General features: G+C 53.2%; 2 protein-coding genes across 2 annotated transcripts; one reads left to right on the top strand and one right to left on the bottom strand.

Moving 5' to 3' along the window:
• On the bottom strand, window positions 1–12,668 carry RNF207 (ring finger protein 207; the record flags this gene model as incomplete). The annotated part of the gene is made up of 17 exons (XM_079696658.1): window positions 1–169; window positions 1,351–1,431; window positions 6,043–6,160; window positions 6,481–6,532; window positions 6,805–6,990; window positions 7,162–7,348; window positions 8,092–8,189; window positions 8,274–8,342; window positions 8,866–8,934; window positions 9,001–9,073; window positions 9,335–9,381; window positions 9,843–9,968; window positions 10,047–10,122; window positions 10,197–10,278; window positions 10,368–10,512; window positions 11,700–11,832; window positions 12,478–12,668. 17 exons carry the CDS (start codon window positions 12,666–12,668, stop codon window positions 1–3), a joined length of 1,902 nt encoding a protein of 633 aa, XP_079552784.1.
• A 6,647-nt stretch (window positions 12,669–19,315) lies between these two features.
• On the top strand, window positions 19,316–25,898 carry RPL22 (ribosomal protein L22). Its single transcript, XM_079728429.1, has 4 exons — window positions 19,316–19,365; window positions 21,176–21,280; window positions 23,094–23,218; window positions 25,697–25,898. The coding sequence occupies exons 1-4, from the start codon at window positions 19,354–19,356 to the stop codon at window positions 25,839–25,841; spliced, it is 387 nt and encodes a 128-aa protein (XP_079584555.1). The 5' UTR covers window positions 19,316–19,353; the 3' UTR covers window positions 25,842–25,898.
• The last annotated feature ends 1,951 nt before the right edge of the window (window positions 25,899–27,849 follow it).

Below are 27,849 nucleotides of genomic sequence, written 5' to 3'. Positions count from 1 at the left end.
CTAAGCTGGGCGCTCTCTCCATGTGGGGACGTCACCCCCGTTTTTCGGTTTGGGTCTGTGAGAATCCTTATTTTTCAGTGGAGGCTCTTCTGCGAGGCTGCTCAGGGTCCGGCTGTTTCTCGGCTCTGAGGTCTTCTCTCTCCTCTCCGAGACACTCACTGGATCATTCCTAAAGAAACACTTAATGTGAGCTCCTCTCTGCTCCCCGTCTCACTGTGTCCCAGCGCTAAAATCCACCCAGGCAGAGGCTTTCAGAATGGCCAGCCTTCCGGGAAGGAACCAGCGGGTGATAGGACCTTAACTACATTATCTCCTAAAGGATTCTTTTTTTTTTAAAATAAATTTATTTATTTTTGGCTGCATTGGGTCTTCGTTGGCTTTCTCCAGTTGTGGCGAGCGGGGGCTGCTCTTCGTTGCGGTGCTCGGGCTTCTCATTGCGGTGGCTTCTCTTGTTGCGGAGCACGGGCTCTTGGCGTGCGGGCTCAGTAGTTGTGGCACATGGGCTTCAGGAGTTGTGGCTCGCGGGCTCTAGAGCGCAGGCTCAGTAGTTGTGGCGCACGGGCTTAGTTGCTCGGCGGCATGTGAGATCTTCCCGGACCAGGGCTCGAACCCGTGTCCCCTGCATTGGCAGGCGGATTCTTAACCACTCCACCACCAGGGAAGCCCCTCCTAAAGGATTCTTATTCACTTCTGATGGCTTTTAGTTGCCAAAACATCAGCAGTGCAGACCGCTTCAGTGGCTTGTGGTGACCCTGCCCTTTGAATTGACCCTCCCCTGAAGCATAGTGCCTGGGAGGGTAGGGCTGCTTTCTGCTCTGTCACCAACCCCGTGGTGGCTCTAGATGCAGCAGACCTTTCCCCACCCCCAGGCCCTTTTAGCTCTGACTTTCTACAACTCCAGAGAAATACAAAAAGATCAGCCTGTGACAGTGACACATCTGTTATTGCATTCTTTTCTCCCTCTGGCAATTATTTCGGCAAACACTGTGGCTCCAGTGAGTAGCAATGCTCTCCCACAGGAAGAAGTAACCCTCGATCCCTTTTTCTCGAGTCGCAGTGGCGTAGAAGCCTGCGCTCTCAGAGGTGTGGGTTGGGCAGGCGGCAACCACGGCTGTCCCTCACGTCATGTCTATCAAGGTCACATCTGTCATCTACGAGGTCATTTGAAGGCACCGCCCAGTTTAAGAACCCCTCTGACCCTGTATTTTACACACTGAGGCCCAGCTGAGGCTGTAGAGCTGGTCAGTGGCGAGTTGGGACCAAAAGAAAACCGGAGGTCAGTCTTTGTCACCTGTATCTGTCTCTGAGATGAAATTGTTTGCCCGCTCAGGTTGGAAAGACTCACTTTACCTGGCCTGGGCCTCGCCGTTCACGCCATCATCGTGCGTGTTTTGTAGATGGTCTGACGGTTCATCCACAGGGGCCTGAAACCTGCGTGAGAGAAAGCAGTTCCCAGGAATCTGGATGCAGCAGAGCCAGCCCGCTGCGTGTGCTTAGGCTCACGGCACAAACACGAAACTTGAGCAAACACTTCGGGCCTCAAATATTTACCGAGGGCCAGGGCCACGGCAGTGGACGAGAGAGGCTGGGCCCTGCTCTCGTGGGAGACCCGTTCTGCGGGGGGAGACACGCCAAGGGTGGGAAGGAGGCCCAGCGGGACGGATGATGGGGGGCGACAGGGAGACCTGCTTTCAATAGGGTGGTTTGGGAAGGCCTCCCTGCTGACGTGCAAGCTGAGACCTGGGTGATGAGGTCCATGGAACAAGACGAAGCAAGAACATTCCAGGCAGAGGCAGGGAAGTGGCAGCCAGTCTAGCTTCTGTGCGGGACTGAAAGGCCATTGTGCCTGGGGTGTGAGGAGGGGCCGACGTGGTCAGAGGTGGGCAGAGAGGGTCCCAAAAGGACTTTCAGGCTCCAGCATGATAGGCTTTAGAAAGACCACTGACTGTGGCATGCTGGAGGGGCCAGGGTGCGGGGGTTGACAACGGCGGCTTGGATTGAGGGTCACAGTGGAGACAAAGCAGGTGGACCAAGACAGTTGAGTCAACAGGACTTGAGGATGGGTTGGCAATAGGGGTGAGGGAAAGAAAGGAATCCAAGTCTCCTGGGCTTTTTACTTGAGCACCTGGGTGACTGTGATGCCTTCACTGAGATGAAACAGGAGTAGCATGTTCGGCGGGGAGGAAACCAAGTTCGGGGCCATTGTGGGGTTTGAGGTGCCCTGAGACCACCAAGAGGAGACTCTCCCAGGAAGGGGCACTTGGAGATGAGTCTAGAGCTTGGGCACATCTGTGCTGGGGAGGGGGACTGGGGGTCATCTGCAATACCATGGGGTTTTAAAGCCAGGAGACTGGGTGAAGCCCCTTAAGGAGAGGGTGTAGGGTGAGAAGAATGCCTGGGACTGAGCCCTGGGGAAAACTGACATTTGGGCCTTGAGCCAAGGAGGCAGAGCCAAGCCAAAGAGACTAAGAAGGAACAGCTGGGGGACTTCCCTGGTGGCCCAGTGGTTATGGCTTTGTGCTCCCAATGCAGGGGGCCCGGGTTCGATCCCCGGTCAGGGAACTAGATCCCACATGCATTTTGCAACTTAGAGTTCGTATGCCACGACTAAGCAGCCGGCGAGCCGCAACTAAGACCTGGTGCAACCAAATAAATAAATAAAGATAAATTAAAATAAATAAAATTTTAAAAAAGGTTCTCTTTCCCTTTAAAAAAAACAGAAGAAGCAGGAACAGCTGGAGGGGCAGGAGGAAAACCAAACCGGGAGCGTGGGGAGTCTCAGAAGCAAAAGAAGAGTGTGACGCAGGTGACAGACAGTCCAGGCTCACGAGTGCTGCTCCGAGGCCAAGGGATGTAGCCAGACAGGTTGCTGATGGTGGGAACAAGAGCAGATTTGGTGGGTGGGGTTGGTGTGAGTTGCCAGCAGTGGGAGGGCAGCTCCAGATACCTGGAAAGTGGTGCCGTGAAGAAGGCTAGAGGCAGCCTCTCTGCTTGCCCCAAACCTCCAGGAGCTGCGCTCCTGCCCGAGCTTTCCGTGTGCTGACACCAAGCATGGATGCCACTGCCCCACAGAGATGTGACTCTGCCGGGGTGTTGCCCCTTGCAGGCAGGCAGGAGCACCCTCCTTGAAGCCGGCTGCTCACCAAAGCGGAGCACACAGAAGGGAAAGGACGCCGATGGTAAGAGCACGGCTGAGAGCGGGCACACGGCGTGAACAGGCTGGGTAGGCGGCACCAGCATGTCACCTCCACCCGGAGGCCCCCCAGGATGATCCCAATCTCAACTGCTAACACCAGAGGTTAGTTCTGCCTGGTTTTGAGGTTTTATAAGTGGAATCACACAGCATCTGGAGTAAACTGCTTAGTGAAGTCAGCTTAGGAGGACACTGTAACTAGTCCTGGCTGGACAGGGATTTGATCAAAATTGTGCAAAAGGCATGATGAGTGCAACCTCGCAGTGTGACATGTTAAAATAGTCACTTTAAAGGCGGCTTGGTCTGGATTAATACAGCAATTGCACACACACACACACACACACACACTCTCTCTCTCTCTCTAATTTTCCTTCTTCCCCAAACTCATTAAAACTAGTAAAGGGACCAAAACAATGAGGGGGAAAAAACCTCTCCAGGTTGACAGCAGGAAAGGATAACAGCAAAATTTTGGAACTGGAGAGCATGTAGACAACGGTCACTAATTCAGCAGACCCGAGCGGCGGAGGCCCGACCAGTTCCCCCCACAGAATCCTCAGGGGGCCCAGGAACGGGCAGCCCGGATGCCTCTGCAAGTAGGAGGGTGGGACTGAAATAGGATGATGAAGGTCAAGATCCCTACCTCCGAACCGCTGCCCCCACCCCCAATACTGAAGGGTTAGGGTTAGTCTCTGGGAGGGTGCGACACACCGTGAGAACTACTGAAAGACAGAAAATCAGCTGTGCATACAGATACTCCCTTCCCCAGGAGGGAAACTGGGCAAAGATCTAAAACTGACCTTGGGGCATCAAAAGTAAGATAAAGCAAAACAAAAAACGCTGCCCACCCAGATCCCTTACCCCGAAGCACCGCCCATGTGCTCAGAGCTTCCAGCCTGCTCTCCTCCACCCCAACTCCTAACATGAAGAGGTAATCGAAGATGTCCTGACAGGGCTTCCCTGGTGGCGCAGTGGTTGAGAGTCTGCCTGCCGATGCAGGGGACACGGGTTCGTGCGCCGGTCCGGGAAGATCCCACATGTCGCGGAGCGGCTGGGCCCGTGAGCCATGGCCGCTGGGCCTGTGCGTCCGGAGCCTGTGCTCCGCAATGGGAGAGGCCACAACAGTGAGAGGCCTGCGTACCGCCAAAAAAAAAAAAAAAAAAAAAAAGATGTCCTGACAGCTGAGAAAAGCCTTTAACAGGGAAGGTAGAAACCTAAATAAACAAAAAGTAACTTGGAGGAAACAGACTTCAGGGAGAAGGAAAAAAACAAAAGCGAAAAAACATCTATCGCCCCCAAAGGGGTAAGATATTCTGTCCATGAAACAACAGAATGCTGTGTAACAAGAGCAGTCAGGGTACCAAAAATGCCTCTTTGGAAATGAACAACAATTTAAAACATTTAAAAGAGCTCTTGGAAATTTTCTTCAAAAATGAAGAACTAAGTAGAAGAGCCAGAAGATAAGAGAGGAAATCTCCCGGAAAGTATAGCAAAAAGATGAAGAGGTGGAAAACAAGACTGAAAAGAGATGGTAAATCAGAGGGCCGGCCCCGGAAGGCCAATACCCAATAAGAATTCCAGAAAGAGAAAAAGTGGAGAAAATCAACTAACCAGTTCAAGAAGAAATATGCCCAAACAAGGACATGAATTTCCAGATTGAAAGGACCCACTGGTACCCAATGGATGGAACTAAACCCTCACCAATGTGAAATTTCAGGACACTGGGAGCAGAGAAGATTCCACAAACTTCTGAAGAGAGAATAAGTGGGGACTTCCCCAGTGGTCCAGTGGGTAAGACGCTGTGCTCCCAATGCAGGGGGCTCAGGCTCGATCCCTGGTTGGGGAACTAGATCCCGCATGCATGCTGCAACTAAGAGTTCACATACTGCAACTAAGAAGTCCGCATGCCGCAACTAAAGATCCCGCATGCCGCAGCTAAAGATCCCACGTGCCGCAACTAAGACCCGGCACAGCCGAAATAAATAAATGAATAAATATTAAAATAAATAAATAAATAAGGAGAATAAGTGGGTCACATTATAAGGATTAGGAATCAGAATGCCTTCAAACTTCTCAAAGACAACCTTGGAAGCTAGAACACAATAGAGTGATGCCTTTGAAGGAGAATCATTTCCAATTTAGAATTTCCAACTAGAATTCAATACCCAGCAAAACTATCAGTCAAGTGCAAAGGCAGAATAAAGATATTGCAGCCTTACGCTGTTCAAAACATGTCCCTTCTCTGTACCCTTTCTCAAGGAGCTGCTTGGGGGATGGGCTCCACCAAACCATGAAAGAGGACACGTGTCATATGGGAATCAGGAGATCTCACTCTGGAGTGAGGCAAATGGAGTCCCCTGGAGGGTGGTGGAGGGAGAGGCTAGGTTGGCCACGGTGTACCAGCCCTACAGGGCAACCACTGTGGGGCTCAGACTTGAGAGGCAGGCACATTGAGGACCTGCCACCAAAAATCCTCTGCCACTGTAACACCTCCAGTGCCCAAGTATGGTGCTGAGAGCCTGGTCCAGGTTCCTATCTAAACTTGTCTTAACCATGTACTGGGGAAGTTCTCTTTCCTCTGTGTCCTGCTGTCTGGATCAGCTGAGGACCCTCATTACACCCCCAAGGTGTAAAGAGATGGGCAATTGTGTGCCTAAAAGCAGAAACTCAGAACAGCCGGCTCATTCTGTGTTTTGGCAGATGTCCAGCACCTGGTCCTCCCAGATGCCCTGATTAAACCTTCATGACCTGGCCCACTGACTTTCCTGAAAGGGGCTCTTCCAGAGGTGTGGCACCTTTCCTACGCATATTCTGAAGTGTCTTGGTTCCCCCGGAATACCCCCTGGTCTCACCTGGGCTCTAGCCGCTCCTTCACCTTGGCAATGGAGCGGATGTAGGGCGTGATCTGCTTGGTGATGGTGGTCAGGTAGGCATTCTCCTGCTTCAGCTGGAGAAGGTCATGGAGCTGGGCTGTGGGGGACCAGGCCAGAGCGTTAGGTCTTGTTGGCTTCAAATTCTTACTCTCCAGCCTTGAACCATCTAAATAACCCAACTATTTCAGTGATTACCTCTAATTAAAGAGTGAGGTAAGACTCCTGAAGGCATCCTACTTACTGAACCCTGATCTCAGATATATCATTTGGGGGCCAGTTAGCAGCTGTGAGGCAAAATCAAGAGCTAGGGGGAAGAGCACGGGGGTTCGTATCTGGTTAGTGGGTAACTGGCTTCCTGCCCCTGAAAGCATGTGGATCAGCTCCAGGATGGGGGTGCGCCCAGCAGCTGCCCAGGACCTTCATAAATCTCCTGCTCGTTAGCCACGCGCTGGTAGGATTCCTCCCAAATCTGAAAGAGAAAGTAAGTTGGATATTGCACGTGGCCGTGAGTTGGAATGTCCCTTGGCAGCATTTCTGTCCTCTAGCTACTCAGAGCCATGGGGCGCTCCCAGCCAGTCCACGTGGTTCCAGGCAGCAAAGGCCCAGGTTCCAGAGCCTGCCACACCAGGGCCTCCTGGGGCACCAGGCCAAGGTCCTCCTCCCCCTTCTCGTCTTGGGGTAGCCCATGTACATGTTGACAGGTGGGGCTGCAGGGGAGAGAGGTTCCTCGGGAAGGGCTACCTCCTGGAAGACTGCTCTCATGCCCTCCACGGAAGCATACTCCAAGGCGATCTGCGTGTCCACCTGCAGGGACTTGTGCAGGATATCACCCATGATCTCGGCCTTGATGAGCGAGTGGTGCTTGGTGAGGTCCCGGTGCAGCTCCTGTACCTGGTCCTTCAGGTTCTGCATCTCTGCCTGCAGGCGCTGCGGGGAGAGACCGCGTCAGTGCCTGTGTTTCCTGCAGGCTGGGTGCACAGCAGGAGCCTCGGTGGAGGGACGGCTTGCAGGCCAGGTGGCCAGGACTAGATTTGGCCACTGCGCCTTGGCGAGAAGGGGTGGGGCCTTTCCCAGCTGGCAGGTCCCTGGTCCACTCACCCGGTAGGAGTTCTCAAAGTGGCGGCAGTGTTCCGTGAAGGGAGAATCGTCGCCCTCTGCCAGCAGCACCTTGGTGCTGATGGACCGGTGCAGCGTGGGCTTTTGGACCGGTGACCCCAACATCTTTCCCACGGGGGAGGGGCAGCTGGGCCCCATCAGCACCTTGGGGCCCGAGCCCCCTGCTAGCCTGGGGAGAGAACTAGTGTGGATGTAGATGTGGGGGGTCCAGAGAGTCTTCCCTTCCCCCAGGCTCCCAGCGCGTTCTCAGCCCTCTCACCCCGGGCTGCACACCACAACCACGCAGGAGCTCTGAAAAAACCTGATGCAAGGCTGTGTACACCCAAGACCAGTGACATCAGCAGGGTATTTTAAAAAATCCTGAGGGTGACGCCAATATGCAGAAGAGTCCACCAGGATGTCCTCAGACAGTATGTTCACTCACACACACTGGACCTTGCAAATTTGGCTTGATGTCCAGTATCCCTTGCCTGGGGCCCTGGAGCTCTTAGCAGACATATCCAGCTTAGGCATTTCTCCTAACTCCCCCGGGGGTCTCCAGCTCTCTAGACTGGCCCCCCCCCGCGGAAGTCAGACCCCCTGCGGCTTCTGGAGACCCAGGCCCCACCCTAAGCTACCCCTTCCTTTCAGGGCTTAGACACCCCAGTCCGGGTGCAGCGGCGGCGGTTGGGGGAGCCCCTGAGTCCCTCTGTCCACCCCTGGCCTGGCTCCACTCCAGGTCAGCCACGGGCTTCCGATCCAGGGCGGCCCCGACGGCTGTTTGCAGGCCGGGCGGACTCTCCCTCCCGCGTGGACGTCTTTGGAGCCCAGACGCGGCGCGGGGAGCTCGGCGATCTGGGAAGGGCGGCCCCCACCCCAACGGGGACCTTGTGCCCGTATCCCCTTCCCGGTCCCGGCGCCCCTGCGGCTCACGTGCTGGTACCGCCCCCGGCACCCGCCGCCCGGCGCGGTCCCAGCAGCAGCAGCGGCTCCAGGCAGCGCGCGAACTCGGCGCGGTGGTCGCTGGCGATCTGGGGGGCGGATGAGCTCGTGAGGCAGCTCCATACTCCTCAGGCCTCCGCCCCCGGCCCGTCCCACCCCGCGGCCCCGCCCACCTTGCTGCTCTGCGCGGGCCGTAGGCGATGAGGCCCCGTGACGATGCCCTGCAGCCTCTCCACCAGCTCCTGCGCTCAGGTGGGTGGGGGCGTGGGGGCGACAGGGAGGCGGGAGGACCCGAGGACGCGTCCGTCTTTAGGATTTCACCTGCCATCCAATCCTTCCACACCACCCCTGCCCCCAAATCCACAGGAAAGACTGGGGGGGGTGTGTGGACTCCAGTAGACACTCTGCACTTTGGGGGCGGAGGCTTATGCTCCCTTCTAGGCTTTGCTGTCCTCTCATTTTTTAATTTATTTTTTGGCCGCGCTTTGCGTGGCTTGCGGGATCTTAGTTCCCCGACCACCAGGGATTGAACAGGGTGGCGTCCTAACCGTTGGACCGCCAGGGAATTCCCTGCTGTCCTCTTAAAAGGGATTCAGCTAGCCCCCAAATGTTTTGTAGATGATGGTGTGGAAGAGGGGGCCACCCAAAAACCCCCTGGTCCAGCCTCCAGGTAACAGGCTGCCCAGCCCTGAGGTGGGGGGCTCTGGTGTGCAGGGTGGATTCCTGGTGGGGAGCGGGGGAGACACAGAAGCTGTGGGCACTCACATAGCCCAGGTCCAGGAACTCAGCCTTGTTGGCCAAGCTGAGGAAGGAAGAGCAGATGACCAGGTGGACCTGCGAGAGGGACACGGCTCAGTGCCTGGGCTGGGTGCCCGGCCCTGCGCCCCCAGCTCCCCTTACCTGCAGGGTGGGCAGCAGAGTAGCCAAATGGGAGAGTTGCTCCTTGAAGGCCTTGTCCTTCTCTTCATACTGGCTGGGGGAGGAGCAGGCAGCCTCATCTCCAAGGGGAGGGCTGCCCACCCCCACTTGGGGGCGGGCTCAGAACTGGGTGGTTCCATCTCCCTACCAGCTTTGTGCATCCTTCCTTAGCACCCCTTCCCTGAGCCCTGAGCTTTCCTCCTCACCGGTAGACACCTGATGTCTTGCTCTCCAGGGTGGGCCGGCGCCTGCCCAGGCTATGAGGTAGGTGTCTGGAGGTCAAGGGGCAGGGGATGGAGAGCACGCCACCACTCACCTCTGCACAGCCTGCAGCAGCAGCGCTTTCCTCTCTGCCAGTTTGTCCTGGGAGGGAAGGTCTGCTACTGACTGGGCAAACTCGGCCCTGCCACCTCCCAGCACTCTCCCAGTCCCCTGGGCCCCAGCCACACAGCTGCTTAGGCTGGCTCTCTCCAGCCCACCAGCCCTGCTGCCCGAGCCACCTCCTTCTTGCATCTCACTGCCTGAGAGAGCCTGTTGCAGAGCCCTGGTGCCCTCACCTTAAATGTCACCTCCTGGGGGACGTCTTCCCTGACCCCCTCTCACCACCAGCGCCAGCCTGGGGCAGGCCCGTGCTCCACCTCTAGAACTCTCCTGGCAACCACGATTAAGTAACTTCTGAAAGTAGCTCAAGGCTTGCTGCCCTGCTACACTGGAAACTCCACAAGGGCCCCGGCGGGGGGAGGGGCCTGCCCTGTGTCCGGGGCACCGGTCATGGCTGATAAGGATGCTCAGCCTGTGGCTGTCTAGTCCCCCCTACCCCTCACCTGCATGCTGCCGAAGAGGGCGTGGATGGCGGCCTCCTCATCCGCCGCGCTGCGTCGCACCTCGTCCACCATCGCCTGCAGCAGTGCGATGGCCTCCCGTGTGGCGGTCTGCAGGGCCTTCACCGCCTGGGGACAGGGCGGCCTCAGCCTTGTGGGCGTGCGTTCCCAACCCCCGCCCCGGCGCGCCGGGCACCCCGCGCTCACCAGCATCGCCTGCTGCAGCCGCTCGCAGCCTTGCACGTACGCCGACTCGAGGTCCACGCAGTGAGCCCGGCTCTCCCTACGGGGAGCCCGCTGATGAGCCCTGCTCCGGGCCACCCTCCAGCCCCCTCACCTCCCGCGCCCTCTACCCACCCCTGCATGTCCCGGAAGCAGCGGATGCACAGCAGCGACTTCTTGTCGGTGGAGAACATGATGTAGGGCTCGGCGTGCAGTGCTGCGGCGGTGGGCGGCGGTGAGGGCTCCGGCCGGTGCCCGCCCCCATCCCCGCCCAGCGCTGGTCCCCATCCGGCACGCCGCACTCACTGCACTTCTGGAGCACGTCGCGGCTGCGCTGGCCCAAGGCCACGATGTCGTGGCGCGCGAACATGCGCGCCCGGTGCGTCTCATCGCGGCAGCGCGCGCACAGCGGCTGACCGCACGTGTTGCAGAAGTACGTGGTCTCTGCGTCCTGCGGACAGAGCTCGGGCTCAACCCGCCCGTGAACTGGGCGCCTGATCCCGATCACAGCCCGCGAGGGAACTGCAGCCTCCTCACGTCATGGCTGTGCGTTTTGGCCCCAGCCTGGGGCAGGCGCGCGGTCACATGCAGCCCTTTCATGTAACCCCAACGCGCAGCGCTCTCATGCACCCAGTTTACAGACGAGAATATTGAGGCTCAGAGAGTAGGTAAGTAGGTCAGTAAGGGGCAGTTACCCAGGACGGTCTTGCGGAGGGGGTTACGTGGGGTTGTGGGGAGGGCAGGCACTGCATTTGCAAAACATTTCACCTATAACAAAAACGTATGTGTACGCCTGTGTGTGTGTGAAGCCCCCCTTTGGCACCCTCAATAGTAGCCACATGGATGCCTACGCCGGCCATCTGGAGTGGGAACTTGGCTGGGAGTGGAAAAGGAGTGAAGACCTGCAGGTGCCCTTCCCCAGGGCTGAGAGTCCAGGGCACTGACCCCAGCAATGGCTATGAAAGCACAGACCCCCAACTTCCTACGTTGGCACTCAAGGCCATTTCCTCCCCCACGCTCTCCCTACCTCCAGCCCCTCACCTCCTGCTGGTTATCTCTGTACTTCTGCGTGGCACATATTCTAGAACTCACCCGCCCTCCCAGACCTTTTGCTCCTGCAGGGACATCCTCCTGGGATTCGGAATACCTGGTCCAGCCTCCACAGGCCAGAGAGAGTCTCGCGTGCCCTTCACAGTCCAGCCTGAAGCCTGGCCTGGTCTGCTCCCTGGTCTTTCAGGATCACCCCTCCCCAACGGCACTTCCCCTTGGGCTGTTGATAGCTGCTCACGGCTACCCAGGTAGCAGCGGACCCCAGAGGGCTGGCCTAGGCCTGTGCCCTGGCATGCCCTTCCTGTTCCAGTTCACAACTGTGTTCTGAGTTGGGGACCAGTAAGCTCCCCCCAAATCGAAATAGCCTTAACCCCTGCAACTATCTTGGTGTTGGCCCAAGGCAGTCGTTTTGGACCTCAGTCTCCACACCAGTAAAATGGGGCCCACATTCTGGATACAGGATGCCTTAGAGAGGCGCTGGAGAATGCCCTGATGGGTGACCCTCTGATGACATGGCGCACACTGCAAGCGTCAGGACAGTGCAACCTGGCACCCTCCGCTCCCCACCCCACCCCCAGGCGCCCCTGCCTGCTTGCCGCACTCCTGGTCGCAGTTGGCACAGCGCACCACCTCCATACCATCCCCTGAGCTGTCCACCAGGAACTGCAACAGCCGATCCACCGGAGGCAGCCCGCTGGGGCCCTTCACCACCGTCTGGTGTCTGCGGAGAAGCTCCAGCCAAGATCCAGAGGCCCCTTCCCTAAGGCTCCCTACCCCCTTCCTACTCCAGACATTCCGGGCTGGAACTAAAAATAGGGCGGCGGGAGGTGGGATGCCTGCAGGCCTGATGTCTATAAATATCTCAGCCAGTGCTCTCTGACCCTGTCCCTTTCCAGTCCTAGGGGAATCTTGGGATGGGGTTGGCGACTCAGGGTGTCAAAGGCAGAAGGCTCCCCTCAACCCCCTCTCATGGCATTGGGCAAATTTCAGGCCACCCCGGGTAACTTGAGCCAACATAACCTGCTTGTGTTGACTGAAGACTTCAGGACCCCCAAGTGAGTTACTGGGAGTGTCCAAACGCTGAGCTGAGATCCCCTACTCCAGCAGCATTGAATCCGACAGCACGCGCACTCTAGCCCGCCCTTGCCCCCTGACTTTCTGTGGGAGGCCTTGGGCCATAACCCCAGGACTCAGTTACCCCATCTGTAAAATGGGCTGGAGCCTTCACGTTCTCTGGCAGAGAGGTGCAGGCTGCGGGCAGCCTCTCCCAGCCGTCTCCACAGGGAGTCAGAGCCTTGCCCTCCCAGCACCTAGGTCCCAGCCCAGCGGGGCCAGTCCCCCTTCTTCCGGGGCTGGAGGCACTCACTGGCACAGCGGGCAAGCGAGGCGGCCGTCGGCGGTGCGGCCGCGCAGGCAGCCGGCGCAGAAGTCGTGGAAGCAGTCCAGCAGGCAGGGGTGCTCGTACTGCGCGCGGCACAGCGGGCACACGAGCGGAGGGCCATTCGCCGAGTCCAGGGCGCCCGGGCCCTCCAGGGGCGCAAAGATAGCTCCCGACATCTTCGGGCACAGCGCAGGAGGGCGGCGGGGCGCCCGCGGCCCCTCTGCCCCGGAGCCGCCTCCCTCCTACCTGGCCCGCTGGACCACGCGCGGCGTCCAGCCGTCGTGGAGCGGGGAGCAGCGAGGGCCCGGGGCTGGGGGCTGAAGCGCCGAGCGCGGGGAGAACGGGCAGGAGGCGCGCGGAGGGGCCAGACAGACCCTGTGCGGCCGCCCTCCCCGCCTCTCCACGGCAGCCCTGGAAGGTCAGTCGGTGCCTCCTACCCAACGCCCAGCCTCCCCGGGCCTCCCCCTCCCCCTCCCCTCCCCTCCCCCCACCCCAGGAATTCCCCTCCCAGTGTCCTCTGGGTGACCCGCAGCTGACACCCCTTCCGCGCCAGGCGCCCCAGCCTCGCGCGCGGTGCCCCCGTCCACCTTCCCGAGGCTGGCGCCGCCCGCCTCGCGCCGAAAACTTGGATGGATCTCGGCGCTCGCCGCCACTGTGACCCAGGGCTCCGGTTACGGCCACGGCCGCGGCCACTGCTCCCCTCGCCCGGAGGAGGAGAGGCGGCAACGCGCGGCTGGAAAGAACTCTGCCGGGCAAGGGGTCGAGGTTCGGACTGGACCCCGCCCGCGGTGACAGAGCCCGGAGCCCGGAGACGCGGGAGCGCCGCGCAGAGCAGGGCCCGAGGACCCTGGCTGCGGGCTCCTCAGGGGGATACGGCCCCGCTGGCTAGGCCGGCTCTGTGCGGTCGGATTTGGGCCGGGACAGGAGTGGGTCCGCGCGGCCCCATTTCCTCGACGGGCAGTCGAGGGCGCCCGAGAGCAGCAGCCGCCCCTCCCTCCCGCAGACACTCCAGTTCTTGGGAGAGCACGTGAGAGGGCTTGAAAGCCCAGGGCTGCCTTTGGCAGGTTGGGTCTCTCGGCCAAGTTTCTGACCTCTCAGAGCCTCAGAGCTGGGATAGAACAGGGCAGCCGCCCGGTGATGAGGTGAGACTTCAGTGAGGTGAAACGCACATCCTAAGCTTCCAAACTGATTAAGGCCCCACGCCCATCATCAGCGAGTTCCCAAGGTAGGTTTGGGTGGGAGAGTGATAGAGGAAGCTCTGAGCCTTTCCGGCTGGGCCCCCTCTGCCCTTCTTAGCCTGGCAAGTGCTTGTTTCACCCAGTGTCATTTTCTCCAGCGTGTCCGCCTTCTCTGCACATGTCACCCTGAGCTCCGGGAAAGCGGCCCCTGTAGCAGTCCCTCTTGAAATCAGAGTCAGGCCCACAGCCTGACCCATAGAAGGTGCGCAATAAAATCTTACTAATCAGGGACTTCCCTGGTGCCACAGTGGTTAAGAATCTGTCTGCCAATGCAGGGCACATGGGTTCGATCCCTGGTCCAGGAAGATCCCACATGCCGCAGAGCAACAAAGCCCGTGGGCCACAACTACTGAGCCTGCACTCTAGAGACCACGAGCCACAACTACTGAGCCTGCGAGCCACAACTACTGAGCCCGCGAACCACAGCAACTGCAGCCCGCGAGCCCTAGAGCCCATGGTCCGCAACAAGAGAAGCCACTGCAATGAGAAGCCCGTGCACCACAATGAAGAGTAGCCCCCGCTCGTAGCAACTAGAGAAAGCCCGCATGCAGCAACAAAACGCAACGGAGCCAAAAGTAAAATAGATAAATTAAAAAAAAAGTTATAAAAAACAATCTTACTAACTAGAAAAAACTAGGAGATAATATTCCAGCTGATTTTTTAAAATTATTTATTTATTTATTTATTTTTGGCTGCGTTGGGTCTTCGTTGCTGCATGCGGGCTTTCTCTAGTTGCGGCGAGCAGGGGCTTCTCTTCGTTGCAGTGCATGGGCTTCTCATTGTGGTGGCTTCTCTTGTTGCGGAGCACAGGCTTTAGGCGCCCGGGCTTCAGTAGTTGTGGCATGCGGGCTCTAGAGTTCAGGCTCAGTAGTTGTGGCACACGGGCTTAGTTGCTCCGCGGCATGTGGGATCTTCCCGGACCAGGGATCGAACCTGTGTCCCTTGCATTGGCAGGCAGATTCTTAACCACTGCGCCGCCAGGGAAGCCTCCTCCAGTTGGGTTTTGAAGGATGAGTAGAAGTTTGCCGGGGGGAAGAAAGGAAGTGAATTCTAGGCAGGAACTACCTATTCTTTTAAGGGTCCTCCCTAGCCCTGGTTCCATTTGTGCTTCAAGTCATAAAAACAGTGGTCAGTGTTTATGGGTCAAAATACTATTCAGAGCTCTTTTACTTGTATTATGTCATCTAATCCTGACAATGTTACTATTTGAGTAGTATATACTGAGCATCTGCCATGCGCCATACACAAGAAGGGCACCTAACCCACCAGGCAAGGTTAACCAAGTAGACAAATAAACAAGTACAATAATGACAGATTGTGTTAAATGCTCTGAAGGAAAGAATCACGATGATGTGATGGAGGGCAGCTGGGAGGGGGTGGAGCTGAGGACACACTAGATAACCGTGGGCAGAGCCCCTGGAGGATGAGAAAAAATCAGACACAAGAAAAGCCAGGAAGAGTTCAAAGCTGAGGCAGGAATTCTCTGGCGGTCCAGTGGTTAAGACTTCGCCTTCCAATGCAGGGGGTGAGGGTTTGATCCCTGGTCGGGGAGCTAAGATCCCACATGCCTCCAGGCTAAAAAACCAAAATACATAAAACAGAAGCAATATTGTAACAAATTTAATAAAGACTTTAAAAAAATCTTAAAAAAAAAAAAAAAAAAAGCAGAGCCAACAGCAAGTACAAGGTCCCAGAAGTTGGAATAAATTTAGAGGAAGGAAAGGAAGACCAATGTGGGCGGAGATGAAGGGACACAGGCTAGGAAGGAAAGGAAGACCAATGTGGGCGGAGATGAAGGGACACAGGCTAGGGGGGTGAGGCTGGGGATGGAGAGTGGGGTAAGGGTGGAGAGGTGAGAGTGGTTTCATGGGGGTGAGGGTGGTCACCTTGACCCTCCGGTCTAGAGAAGTCAAGAGTTCAGGATGGAGGCTGCACACACAGACCTGGGGAGCTGTATTTAAGGATATGAGTCTGGGGCATGCCAAAGGTCAAGTGCAGATGAAGATGAGAGGAGCTCTGTGCCCTGTGGCTCTTCAAGTCCGCGGAGGAGGAGGGAGAAGCGAGGACACGGAGAAGGAGCAGCCAGTGAGGTGGGAGGAGAACCAGGAGAGCCCGAGGTCCTGGGGGCCCAGGGAAGACGGGTCAGAAAGGAGGAGGGAGTGACCTGTGGTGTCAGATGCTACAGAAGCAGGAAGAGGAGGACCAGGACCCGCCCCCAGTGCTTAGCAGGGGGACATCACCAGTGACCTTGATGAGAGCTGTCCTAGTGGCTGAGGAGGCGGGGGGCAAAAGCCTCACCAGAGTGGGTTCAACAGGAAATGGGGGGAGAGAAATTGCAGACAGCACACAGAGGAAACTTCCAAGAAAATTGGTTAAAGAGGTTGTCTTAGTTCAGGCTGCTGCAACAAAAATATCACAGGCTGGGCGGCTTAAACAACAGAAACTTCTCACATTTCTGGAGGCTGGAAGCCTAAGAGCAGGTGCAAACAGCTCTGGCTCCTGGGGAGGGCCTTCTTCCCGGCTTGTTGTCGGCTGCTTTCTCCCTGTGGCTCACGTGGCAAGAGAGATCTCATGTGTCTTCTTTCCCTTAGAAAGGCACCAGTCCCATCATGGAGCCCCACCCTCACGATCGCTAATAAATCTAATTACTTCCAAAAGGACTCACCTCCAAATACCATCACTTTGGAGACTAAGGTTTGAACTATGAATGTGGGGGGACACAAACATTCAGTCCATAGTAGAGAGGAGACAAAAGGGGTGGTAAGTGACTGGGAATGTTGGGGGTTGAGAGATTGCTTTTTCTGTTTTAAGATGGGGGATTTTATCTTTATTTTATTTTTTAATTTTTGGCTGCATTGAGTCAACGTTGCTTGCACGAGCTTTCTCTAGTTGCGGTGAGCGGGGGCTACTCTTTGTTGCGGTGCGCGGGCTTCTCATTGCGGTGTCTTCTCTTGTTGCGGAGCACGGGCTCTAGGGTTGTGGGCTTCAGTAGTTGCAGCACGCAGGCTCAGTAGTTGTGGCGCACGGGCTTAGTTGCTCCACAGCATGTGGGATCTTCCCAGACCAGGGATCGAACCTGTGTCCCCTGCATTAGCAGGCAGATTCTTTTTTTTTTTTTTTTTTTTTATAAATTTATTTACTTATTTTTGGCCGCGTTGGGTCTTCGTTGCTGCACGCAGGCTTTCTCTAGTTGTGGTGAGCGGGGACTCCTCTTCACTGTGGTGCGCGGGCTTCTCATTGCGGTGGCTTCTCTTGTTCTGGAGCACAGGCTCTAGGCGCGCGGGCTTCAGTAGTTGTGGCTCGCGGACTCTAGAGCACAGGCTCAGTAGTTGTGGCGCACGGGCTTAGTTGCTCCGCGGCATGTGGGATCTTCCCGGGCCAGGGCTCAAACCCGTGTCCCCTGCATTGGCAGGCGGATTCTTAGCCACCGCGCCACCAGGGAAGTCCAGCAGGCAGATTCTTAACCACTGCGCTACCAAGTAAGTCCCAAGATGGGAGATGTTAAAGAATGGTTGAGTGCTGATGGAAAAAAATCCAGAAGAAAGGATACATTGATGATTTCACGGGGTGGGGGGCAAGGACTGTTGGAGTGACGTCCTCAAGTAGGCGGAAGTATGCCAGATGAATGCCCTGTGTTGGGCATTGGGTGTTGGGTGTTGGGTTGACCTCAGATGGGGGCAAGGATGCTTCTTCCGCAGTAACAGGAGGAAAGGCAGAGCTGGGTAAAACTGTTGCTGGATGGGTAGATGTGGAGGCAGGTGTGTCTGAAAACTCTCTTTGGATTGCTTCTATGTTTTCAAAAAAAGAGCAATGGAAGTCATCAGCTGAGAGGGAGGTTTTGGGGCGAGGAGGTGGCATTCTGAGCAGAGATGTGAAAACAGTCACTTAGAAGATTGTTAGGCAGCCCCGAGGCTTGCTCAGAGTTAGGAGAGATGTCACTCGGGAGGAAGCACACTAAGGATTGTTAACTAGGTACCACGACTTGACTTTAGAGGCTTCCCTGGTGGCGCAGTGGTTGAGAGTCCGCCTGCCGATGCAGGGGACGCGGGTTCGTGCCCCGGTCCGGGAAGATTCCACATGCCGCGGAGGGGCTGGGCCCGTGAGCCATGGCCGCTGAGCCTGCGCGTCCGGAGCCCGTGCTCTGCAACGGGAGAGGTCACAACAGTGAGAAGCCCGCGTGCCGCAAAAAAAAAAAAAAAAAAAAAAAAAAAAAAAAGACTTGACTCTGCATTCCCAATGCAGAGGGCCTGGGTTCAATCCCTGATTGGGGAAGTAGATCCCACATGCATGCCACAACTAAGAAGTCCACATGCTGCAACTAAGAAGACCGCATGCCGCTTAGTTGCCCGTGTGCCACAACTACTGAGCCTGAGCTCCAGAGCCTGCGAGCCACAACTACTGAAGCCCGTGTGCCTAGAGCCCGTGCTCTGCAACAAGAGAAGCCACCGCAATGAGAAGCCTGTGCACCGCAACGAAGAGTAGCCCCCGCTCGCCGCAACTAGAGAAAGCCCGTGCGCAGCAACAAAGACCCAACGCGGCCAAATATAAATAAATGAAATAAATACATTTATATAAAAAAAAAGACAGCAGGGTGGGTTTGGAACTTGGTCATCTGGCAGAGTAGGCCTGAGGGTAAACCTAGACCAGACAGCATGGGGAGTTTCCTCCCCCACCACTGTGAGCCAGGATTGGGCTTCTGCTAGGTGAGTACAGGGCACACAGGGACTGGAGGGTGTGTGCAAGTGAGTGATTGTAACTGGTAAGGACACGACGGGGGGAGAGTGGGTCAAAGTGGTCCAGCCCACAAACTGTAGGTCTGGGCATGAAGACCTTTGCCACTCAACTTTGGACCGTGCACCGGCAGCAGCAGCATCTCCTGGGAGCTTTGAGTAATGCAGAATCTCAGGCCACTGAAATCCATTGACTTGGAATCTGCGTTTTTACGGGATTCCCAAGTGATTCCTGTCTATATGCAAGTTTGGGGAGCGCCGGCAGAAAAATGTTTGGAATTGGGAAACTAGAAGGGATGAAAGAAAGCTAGGAGGTGATGATCGGAGTGTGGGCGGCTTGAACTTCAGGTGGTGGAGAGTGTACCTGACTGCAGCAAAGAGGGCTAGCGCAGGTAGACATCCCCCCCATCCCCCCACCCCCGGCACCAGCTTCCCGGCTGGGCGCTTTAAGTAGGAAGAAGCCAAGGGCTCTCGGGCATTAGGACCCCAAATTAGGCCTCACCTCCCCAAGTTAGTGAGTTCGACTCCCATCCCGGTAGCTGGTAATTTATTGAATTTCCTTATATATTTTTTCTTTCTAAGACTTTCCAAAGTAGAGCGAACCCCTTTATTTCTCTTTGGGCTAGTCTAGTATGGCTCCCCGCTCCGATCCTTCGCAGTGGGACAGGCCAACCGGCCTCCCTCCCCCTACAATCCTCCGGACGGGTGAGAGGACAGGTTTTGCATTCAGGAAAAAGAAATCGCTCCCGGAGCGTACAGAACAGGGCGAGATGGTGGCGACCGTGGGGCGTGGCAGAGCGATTGGTACGGACTGAGCCCTGCGTGCTCTGCGCGCTGCGGGCTCTTTGCGTCTGCGTAGTTCGCCCAACTCCTTTTCTGCCTCCGCTGCGGCGATGGCGCCAGTGGTTAGTATGGCTCCGTGTGAGGCCTCGGCTCTGGGGAGAGGCACGTGGGCCTCGCCGGCCCGGCCCCTGCCTGGCTCGCGGTGCACGGATCTCTTCAGCGTCCTGCCGGGGCCGGGCTAGCAGGCCGGCCGGAGCAGGCTGGGGCGGCCGCCGGGCCCCGCACTTTGTGGGCGGAGGAGGCCGCGGCCCGAGGCGTGAGAGGCAGACCCGGGGCTCTCGGAGGCCGCGGCTCGGGCTTGGGCCCCTGCCTGCGCGGCCAGCGGGGATCTGGGAGCCTGAGACTGCGACTGCACCCTGGGTCGGTCAGCGGCCCTGGGATCCCGGCCGGCGTGAGGCAGCCGAGGCCTGGGCCTGGTTACCTGGGCGGAAGGCGGGGAAGGAGGGGACCCGGCGCCCTCGGTGACCAGTGGAAAGGTCCACGGAAGGTGGCGTGGCCGGCCTGTTTTCAGAGGGAGCCCCGGGTTAGAGGAGCCTTTCGCGTCTGCGGAGGAAGTTAAATCTTCAGGGTGCAGCTCAACAGCCCCTTTTAGGTGTCGGGTGAGGGCCTAGTTCCATTCTGTCTCAGCCAGGCTGGGACTGGGCCCTCGCGCGGCGCCCTCGCGTCACTCTGGCTGCAGATCGTTCCTCTCCCAGGTTACTGGGAGGAAGTTTTCCTACCCTCCTCCTTTGCTGGGACGCCCTTGTGCACATTTTCGGCTCCTCCAGTTTTCTGCCTGGGTGGGCTTGTAAGGTTTCTAGGCATGTGTATGCTTTTGGTTTAAAACCATGGTGGGAGGTATGGAGACTATTGCCGGCAGGTCTTTTATTTGCTGATTGTATATTTCCGGGGCTAGATTTTTGAAGCAGCCCTTTTGATTGTTACTAGGAAGACGTTGTGGGGGGGGGGGGGAAGTGACTTGTTGAAAGCTAAATGTTTGAAAAATTGACCCAGTTAATACAGGTTTTAGGTGAAGTTTTTTGAGACATGAAGAGAGGTAAGATGGGTTCTTGGAAAGGTCTTTTTAGATTCTGAAAGGCTTTTTCAAGTGCAAGTGCGGGTAAGTAGGTTGTCCAAATGCTTTTCTTAACGGTGTTACACTTGTAGACAGAGAAGAATCATACAAGGCTTTTTCTGAGAGTGAAGAGGCTGGAACCTTGTAGTTAAACTAGTGGTTTGAAAGTGCTAGATTAAATCAGTCAAAAGGCCAGAAATTGTCACCAGTAACGTTATAATTAGAACCTAAGTTTTAGCTTTACCCTTGTCCCAGCTGGGGTTAGATGGGCTTCTAGGATGTGTGGTTCTGGTCGCTGTTCTGAGAAGGTAGATGAGACAGGACGAAGGGAAAACGGCTAAACTGGATCAGGACCCGAGTCCGGAAAGTTAGGACACGAATTTATTGCAGATTAAAATTGTTTTGGGTCTGCAAGACATGTGCATGCCTGTGTCTTAATCCTGGGAGAAAACGAATGAGTATTTCTTTAACTTTATTTTGGAAATTTTAGGGCAAGTAAGAGGAAACGTTCATTTTATTGTAGTTCATAAGCTAACAGACCTTCATGCTCATAGAAACTGGGGAGGCTGGAAAGTGTACATGGGTCAGGAGTGCTAGAATGATTTCCCCTTCAAGAGGGCATGACCCCAGGTTGTAGAGCAGCATCTTGAGTATGATCCGGCCTCCACTCCTGGCGCCTTTGCAGGCGAGCACAGTTTCATGGTTTTTGTATTTGCGTGTACTTTTACGATTCTAGGAGTTTTGCTTTTTTGAGTTTTTTTTCTTTTTTTGGACTGGTTATGCCTTCATCTCTGTTATCATTTGTATACTTTTCTTAGAAAAAGCTTGTGATGAAGGGGGGCAAAAAAAAGAAGCAGGTCCTGAAGTTTACTCTTGACTGTACCCATCCTGTAGAAGATGGAATCATGGATGCGGCCAATTTTGTAAGTTACACCCTTGATGCCACCCTGGGCGGTAGTGAGCCCTTTGAGTTGTCGCTGAGAAGACCTCCTGGAGCATGTTTGCTGGCTGGCCCCGGCTACTCTGCTGTTCTGGCTCTACTGTTTGACCCTGGAGCTTTGTCGAGTTCTGTTTCTAACCCTTGCTTTCCTGTGTAGCAGTTGTGAGGAGTAAAGGAGATGCACTCCAGCACGTCAGTGCCAGAGAACTACCTCATCATCATCTTCTTCAGTTTCCAAAAATGATTTTACTTAAAATTCACTAGGAAACAGGCAGACCTTTGCACTTGGGTGTGTTTAAGTGTAAGCTGTGGGCCCTGACCCTCAGGGCCAAGGGGGTGCCTGTGACCTGGGCCTGATGCTTGGCTCTGGGGCCTTGGACAGATGGCAGCATCTCCTTGAGTTTTCTAGTTTATTAAGCATCAGAGCTTCAGTGTTTATGTGAAAATACCCTGTTTGCTGATTTGTAATTGGAGCTTGGTTTTTTTCAGGCCTTGCTCTGTACTGATTTTTTACCCTCATGTTGGCCCCATTCCCCAATATTCCTCTATTTCACATAAGTCTAGAAAAACTAACCTCATTGCCATATTTTTGACTCTGCAACTTGGTTTTGGCGTTTTACTGTTTTCCTCTCCAATAGTCAAGCTTGGGGGAATTCAGGCATATTGTGCAGAGCCCTAAATTGACATTTTCTCTTTAGTCTCCAGAAGGTCAACTATTGCAAGATAAATATTACAACAAGAATAATTTTCAAATAAAAAAATTAAAAGTTTGGCTTACAGCCACTGCTTACAAAGCGTGGAATTCGGGTAACCTGTAGTTCACTGCCCTTTTGTAGATGCCTTTTGTGTCCTTGTCCTGCAAGAAGTCCTTCACTTGACTCCTTAGTTCCTTCTCCAGCCAGTGACTTCTTGCTTTTCTCCGTGGCCTCTTGTGCCTCGTAACTTGTGGCTTCTTCCAGTTTGTGTCTGGGATGTTCCCTTCTCCCTCCTCCCTCTGCACTCACCTGTGTATGTGACTGTCTTCCTTCTAGACGCCTCCTGAGGATAGAAAACACGAGTCATTTATGAGTCTGAGATGCAAAGGTCAGGATTTCTGACCTAATCACCCCCCGACTTGCCAGTTAACATATTGTGTATTGGAGTTTTTAAATAGAGGACTGTAGGAGTTGGGAGCTGAAGGGACTTCATGGCATTGCAATAGCAAGAAAACCAAAAACGAGTCCTCCTGTTTGGTCAGAGACTCCTGAAACCCGTGGAAGTGAATGACCCGCCCAGGCTTCCACGGGGATTTGCCCAGAGTCCATCTCTGGACTCCTAGGCCACTGTCCCTTCTGCTGTTTGGTGATGGTGCACGTGGCCCTTCAGCAGATCTGTAATTGTTTTGGTCACTGTATGTTCCTTCTGCTGGATTGAAGACCTGTTTTCTCTTATCACACATATAAAGATATGTCTTAGGTCCAGAAGTTGCTTGTCACTTTGGTTGCCTGTATCTTGTAAGTTTGGGCCTGGGTTTCCTAACTACTCTTTTCCCGTGACCCAGCAGTCAGCCTTCCATGGCGTAGAGGCACATTAAGCGTGTGCGGAGCAGTCACGTATGTTCATGCTAGGATGTCTTCAGTTACATACGTAAACAGTTGAATAGTACCATCTTCTAATTGCTGTTCCTAGATTTCAGCTCTTTTGCCAAAGATTTTCTTTTTTTTTAAGATTGAACATTTAATGAACTATATTTGCTTAGAGTTAGGAGTATAAAGAAAATGAGATGGGTGAACTGGTCAATTTGATGATTTCTACAGGAGCAGTTTCTTCAGGAAAGAATCAAAGTGAATGGAAAAGCTGGGAATCTCGGAGGAGGTGTTGTAACAATTGAAAGAAGCAAAAGCAAGATCACTGTAACTTCCGAGGTGCCTTTTTCCAAAAGGTATGGGAAAGAGATGGGCGTTTCTTGCCTGCATCCTAGCACTAAGATTCCCACCCCCACCTTGGCCAGGAATGTGACTCCACCTTGAGTAATCTGCTCTGTGGTTACCTCTGTTAACCTCTGGAGCAGTGTCCGGTGTAAGGAGGTGGTGAATGAATGGATGAATGTTATGGTCGTTAAAAGTATTCAACTCTTAGTAGTTTTTTACAGTTTTGTTTTTCACAGGCTAAAGTATTTCAAGCAGTAAAGATGCTCGGACTTGCTTAGACTATGTTCTTAAAAGTGAAGATATTGCTTCCTTTGCCTCTAGATGACGTTGAAGAGCTTTCATGTTTAATTTTATGGTTGGTTGTTCCCCCCCACCACCGCCCCTGTAAATGCTGCTGTAATTAGGTGAGGGATCTGAAATCTCAGTTTAGACTGAAGCCACTTTGTTAATTCCTGTGGGCCAATTTTTTAAGTTGGAGACATCAGTTCACTTGCCCTGCTGTATTTATGTCTTTTGTTTTGAGAATGAGGTTAAAAACACGTTACAGGTCACTAAGGAATTGGATGTGTTTATACCTAGCTCCTAGCCCAGAGCCTGGCGTATAATTCTTAGGAGCGTTTAATCAAACTGAATCAAACAGTGGGAAGTTTGAAGTGCTAGGACAAGTTGGTTATAGTTAAGCCTTTGCTTTTATTTTTATTTACTTATTTAAAGAATAGGGTTTAATGAACTAATCAATATTTATTGGCCGTGCTGTGCGGCTTGCGGGATCTTAGTTCCCTGACCAGGGATTGAACCAGCACCTTTGGCAGTGAAAGCGCCGAGTCCTAACCACTGGACCGCCAGGGAATTCCCCTTTGCTTCCATTTTTAACTAAAACAGTCAAGAGATGACTTTAAAGCTAAGTGAACTACTCGTGTTCTGCCTGACTGCGTTATTTCATTTGTGCAGAAGGCAGTTTGATACAGTGAGAGGTGGGGCCACTGGAGGGCCTGCAGGGTGCGCTTAACACCCCCATGGGGCTTCTGCAGAGCTCGCAGGGAAGCGCTTTTAACCTGTCTTCCCCCAGCATTCCATTAGGAAGATACTCAGACCACCTAAACTTTTTTTTTTTTTTTTTTTTTTTTTTTTTTTGCTTTTACGCGGGCCCCTCACTGTTGTGGCCTCTCCCGTTGCGGAGCACAGGCTCCGGACGCGCAGGCTCAGCGGCCATGGCTCACGGACCCAGACGCTCCGCAGCATGTGGGATCCTCCCGGATCGGGGCACGAACCCGCGTCCCCTGCATCGGCAGGCGGACTCTCAACCACTGCGCCACCAGGGAAGCGCCACCTAAACTTTTGAATTAACCACCTCACCTGAATACAATATAGTAGAAATAATAAATGGAAGAAAAAGAATACTTTTTAGATGAATCTAACAAACTGATTTATTTTTATGTAGGGAAAAGTGGGTAGAATTGAACTGAGATCTTCACACCTTTGTGAAGATTGCTTTGTTGGCGTAAGTAAGACAGTTGAACAGTGTTCATTTCTTGGAGGTGTTGAGTTTGTTGATTTGTTAATATTTGGGTCCTGGCTAAAGTGCCACAGTTTGCCCGTGCATCTCATTTGGTCCTTGTACCAGTCTGAAGAGAGGCTAAGTAGCATGAGTCCTGTTTTACAGAGGGCGCGTCTGAGGTCTGGAAAGGTGAATTTGCCCAGTGGTGGGTTTGCTGGGCGTTCTATTCCTCTTTATGGCTTTGGGAAGATGCCAGAATAGATAAACCTCAGGGCCTCATAAGCAGACAGCTGAGAGAAGAAACAGGATTGCAGGCTTTCTTTTGAGCACAAGAGGCATCGCTGCCTTTAGGTGAACAGAGTTTGCTGACAGCGCTGTGCAGGGTTGGCTGCTGAGCTCGCTCAGGCTGAGGCAGCCGCTGGGTGGATGGACTAGAGAGGCCAAGTGCTCCCACTGCAGAGTCGCAGTCAGGGCGGTTGCCGAGGTGGGGGGCATTGGGAGGTGAGCGTCACGCAGCAGGAGTGAGCGTGTGTGTGACTCGGCCCTCAGACCCGGTCCCAGTAACCCAGCAACCTCAGTGGCAGGTTTCAGTCAGTGAGGTGAAGTACTTGCAGCTCTTTGGAAATCCAGCGGTTTCTTAGTAAAAGGTACTGAGACTGTGTGCTTAATTGCCAAATTACTACCTTGATCTCTTTCCCTAGTGGTCGCTAAAAACCATTTTATAGGTGAGGGCTATTGCTTCATGGACAGCAGTCCCATCTTAATCTGTTCTCATTTTTATGTCCAGGTTAGATGAAATGTGATTGATGTTTATTCTCGTTAGAGCGTTGGCTGGGTATAATATTTGCCTATCTTTGCCATTTTTGAACCATGGGGAAACACCTTGAATTCTTACGACTTTGAATGCAGGGGTTTCATAAAAGTTAACAGTGTTTCAGAATGTAAGAAGGCCTTGTATCTGGTGCAGTTCTGAAGTGTTCTTTCTCTGCAGGTATTTGAAATATCTCACCAAAAAATATTTGAAGAAGAATAATCTCCGTGATTGGTTACGCGTAGTTGCTAACAGCAAAGAAAGTTATGAATTACGTTACTTCCAGATTAATCAAGATGAAGAAGAGGAGGAAGATGAGGATTGAAACTCAGTTATCTGGAGTATTTTGTATGAATTCTTAAATAAAATTTAGGAAACAAAATGGTGGCTTTCCTTGTATCTCTGCAGTGTGGATTGAACAGAAAATTGGAAATCATAGTAAAAGGGCTTCACTTGGGCTGCCACTCACTTGTAATTAAACTTTTTTTCTGTTTGAAAATTTCAATTCTTTTGGTAGAAATACCAAGTATAAGTCTCCTTCAAGGGAACTGACTACTGTTAGACATTGAACAGGTGGATGAGGGCGTGGAGATGTGAGTTCAGTTAGTTACTATTTTACACAAAAAGGGGTGGGTCAGTTTCATCTGGTACTTTTCTCAAAGATGGAGGAATACAAATGTGGGAACTCCTGATTCACTGAAAGCAGATCCAGTGACTTGTTTCTGAGGTTCTGTTTTTGGGAAAGTGGCAGTGCCGATAAGACGCGGGCTTCTGGGGCATTTGTCTTTTCATTTTCTGATTACAAATTACTCTTGATGGACACAGTTACTATGTATGTTCATCCTTTTTCTTCCTTTAGAAATAAAATGTCCTTTTGCTTCGCATATTCTACTACACCCCGGGAAAGGGTCTGGAGAGCGACTGTAAAAGTCACAGGTGTTCAATTAAGGAAAGGTCTACAAAAATACGAATTTGTAAATAATCATTGTTTCTACAAGTCTTTGCACCAGACTGTCACTTTGAACCCCACCAGGGGGAGCTGGAGATGAGGAATAGTGGAGCTTCCGAAGGTGGGTGCCGGTGAGGTTCCCTGGGGTCTGGATCAGAATCCCAGAGTTCTGGAGTCTGACCACAGGGGCAGGTGTGGAAGAGAGGGGCCTGGGAGACAGCTCAGGGTGAAGAGAAGTGTTGAGATGCCCAGGGAGTAGTCCCTTTCACACCATTTAGGCCACAGCTGGGCTTAAAAGTCATTCTACAAACACGTTAAAAGCAGGGCCAAACTGAAAGGGCTTCCCACGATATTAGGGGTTCTGCTGTATGTGTAGAGGCTAGAGATCTGTGAAAGGTCATTGATGAGATCATAAAGATGTGATTGTTGCTGACAGAATATCAAGAGTGACTCTGAGAAGAGACCCTGATGCCTTATGGTGCCCTCTAAAATTTAAATTTTACAGGAATGTCTGCATTGTTTTAAGATTATGTTGTATCAAATTCATGTCTTTCAAGAGCTTGCCTAGGGTGCCTTTCCACACCTGAAATTCTTGTGATCTTGCTAGTTGCATAGCTGGAAATTAAATGTTTTGAGTCATACCTTGGCTCCAATTTAGCATTTGGTGTTCCTTGGGTTGAATTTAACATGTTGAGGCTTTGTAATTTCATTTGTGGTAAAGGCTCTAGCATTTTCTATTTCTATGCAAATTTCTTGAGGCAGAATTGTTTGCATGTTTCTCTGCCCTAGAGAAGGCATTGTTTCAAATTTAACTGAGGCATCAGTTGCTCTTTGGTGCTGTCCGTTACCATGATTATTAACTTTGTTAGCAAGTTTGTGACTTGGGTTTGCAAATTTTACTTGTTTGTTGCATTGATGTTCCCTTGTAGTAATTCTTAGTTTGGTTGTAAAAAAATTAGCCCTGGGCTGAAATTAGCATATAAATTTCTTTTTTTAAACTATTCCCAGAATTTAAAACTTGTAATAAAATTGAAACTTTTTGGTTTTTCTATGCCTTTTGAACTCTTGTATTTTGACTTTTGATCACATTTATATTAAAGTGGCTAACGCATGGCTACTATTATTGTACAAGGCTTTTTTTTTTTTTTTTTTAAAGGACTGGCATGTTAATCTGTTTAGCAACAATAAATTGGTTGTTTGTCCTCACTGATGAATTGCTATACCAACAATGACCTTGGACTTCATTAAGTTTGAGAAGAACATGTGTCTTTTATTCCCACTTTCTTCACCCTAGTTATGCCGCGGTGCCTCAGGTTCTGGAGTTGACTTATAACCGAACTCTCCATGTAGAATTTCTTCAGACCCAGAGCCGGAGAATAACTTT

The sequence above is a fragment of the Hyperoodon ampullatus genome (genome assembly GCF_949752795.1).
Source record: "Hyperoodon ampullatus genome assembly, chromosome: 2".
Lineage (NCBI taxonomy): Eukaryota > Metazoa > Chordata > Mammalia > Artiodactyla > Ziphiidae > Hyperoodon > Hyperoodon ampullatus.
Note: the sequence above shows the minus strand (reverse complement) of the source record. Positions and strands in the feature narration are given on the sequence as shown.

What these genes read in the sequence shown, in the direction of transcription:
- RPL22 (XM_079728429.1), top strand. An exon ending in TCATGGATGCGGCCAATTTT is followed by an intron (nt 21,281 to 23,093) that starts GTAAGTTACACC and finishes TGATTTCTACAG; the next exon opens with GAGCAGTTTCTTCAGGAAAG. An exon ending in GAGGTGCCTTTTTCCAAAAG is followed by an intron (nt 23,219 to 25,696) that starts GTATGGGAAAGA and finishes CTTTCTCTGCAG; the next exon opens with GTATTTGAAATATCTCACCA.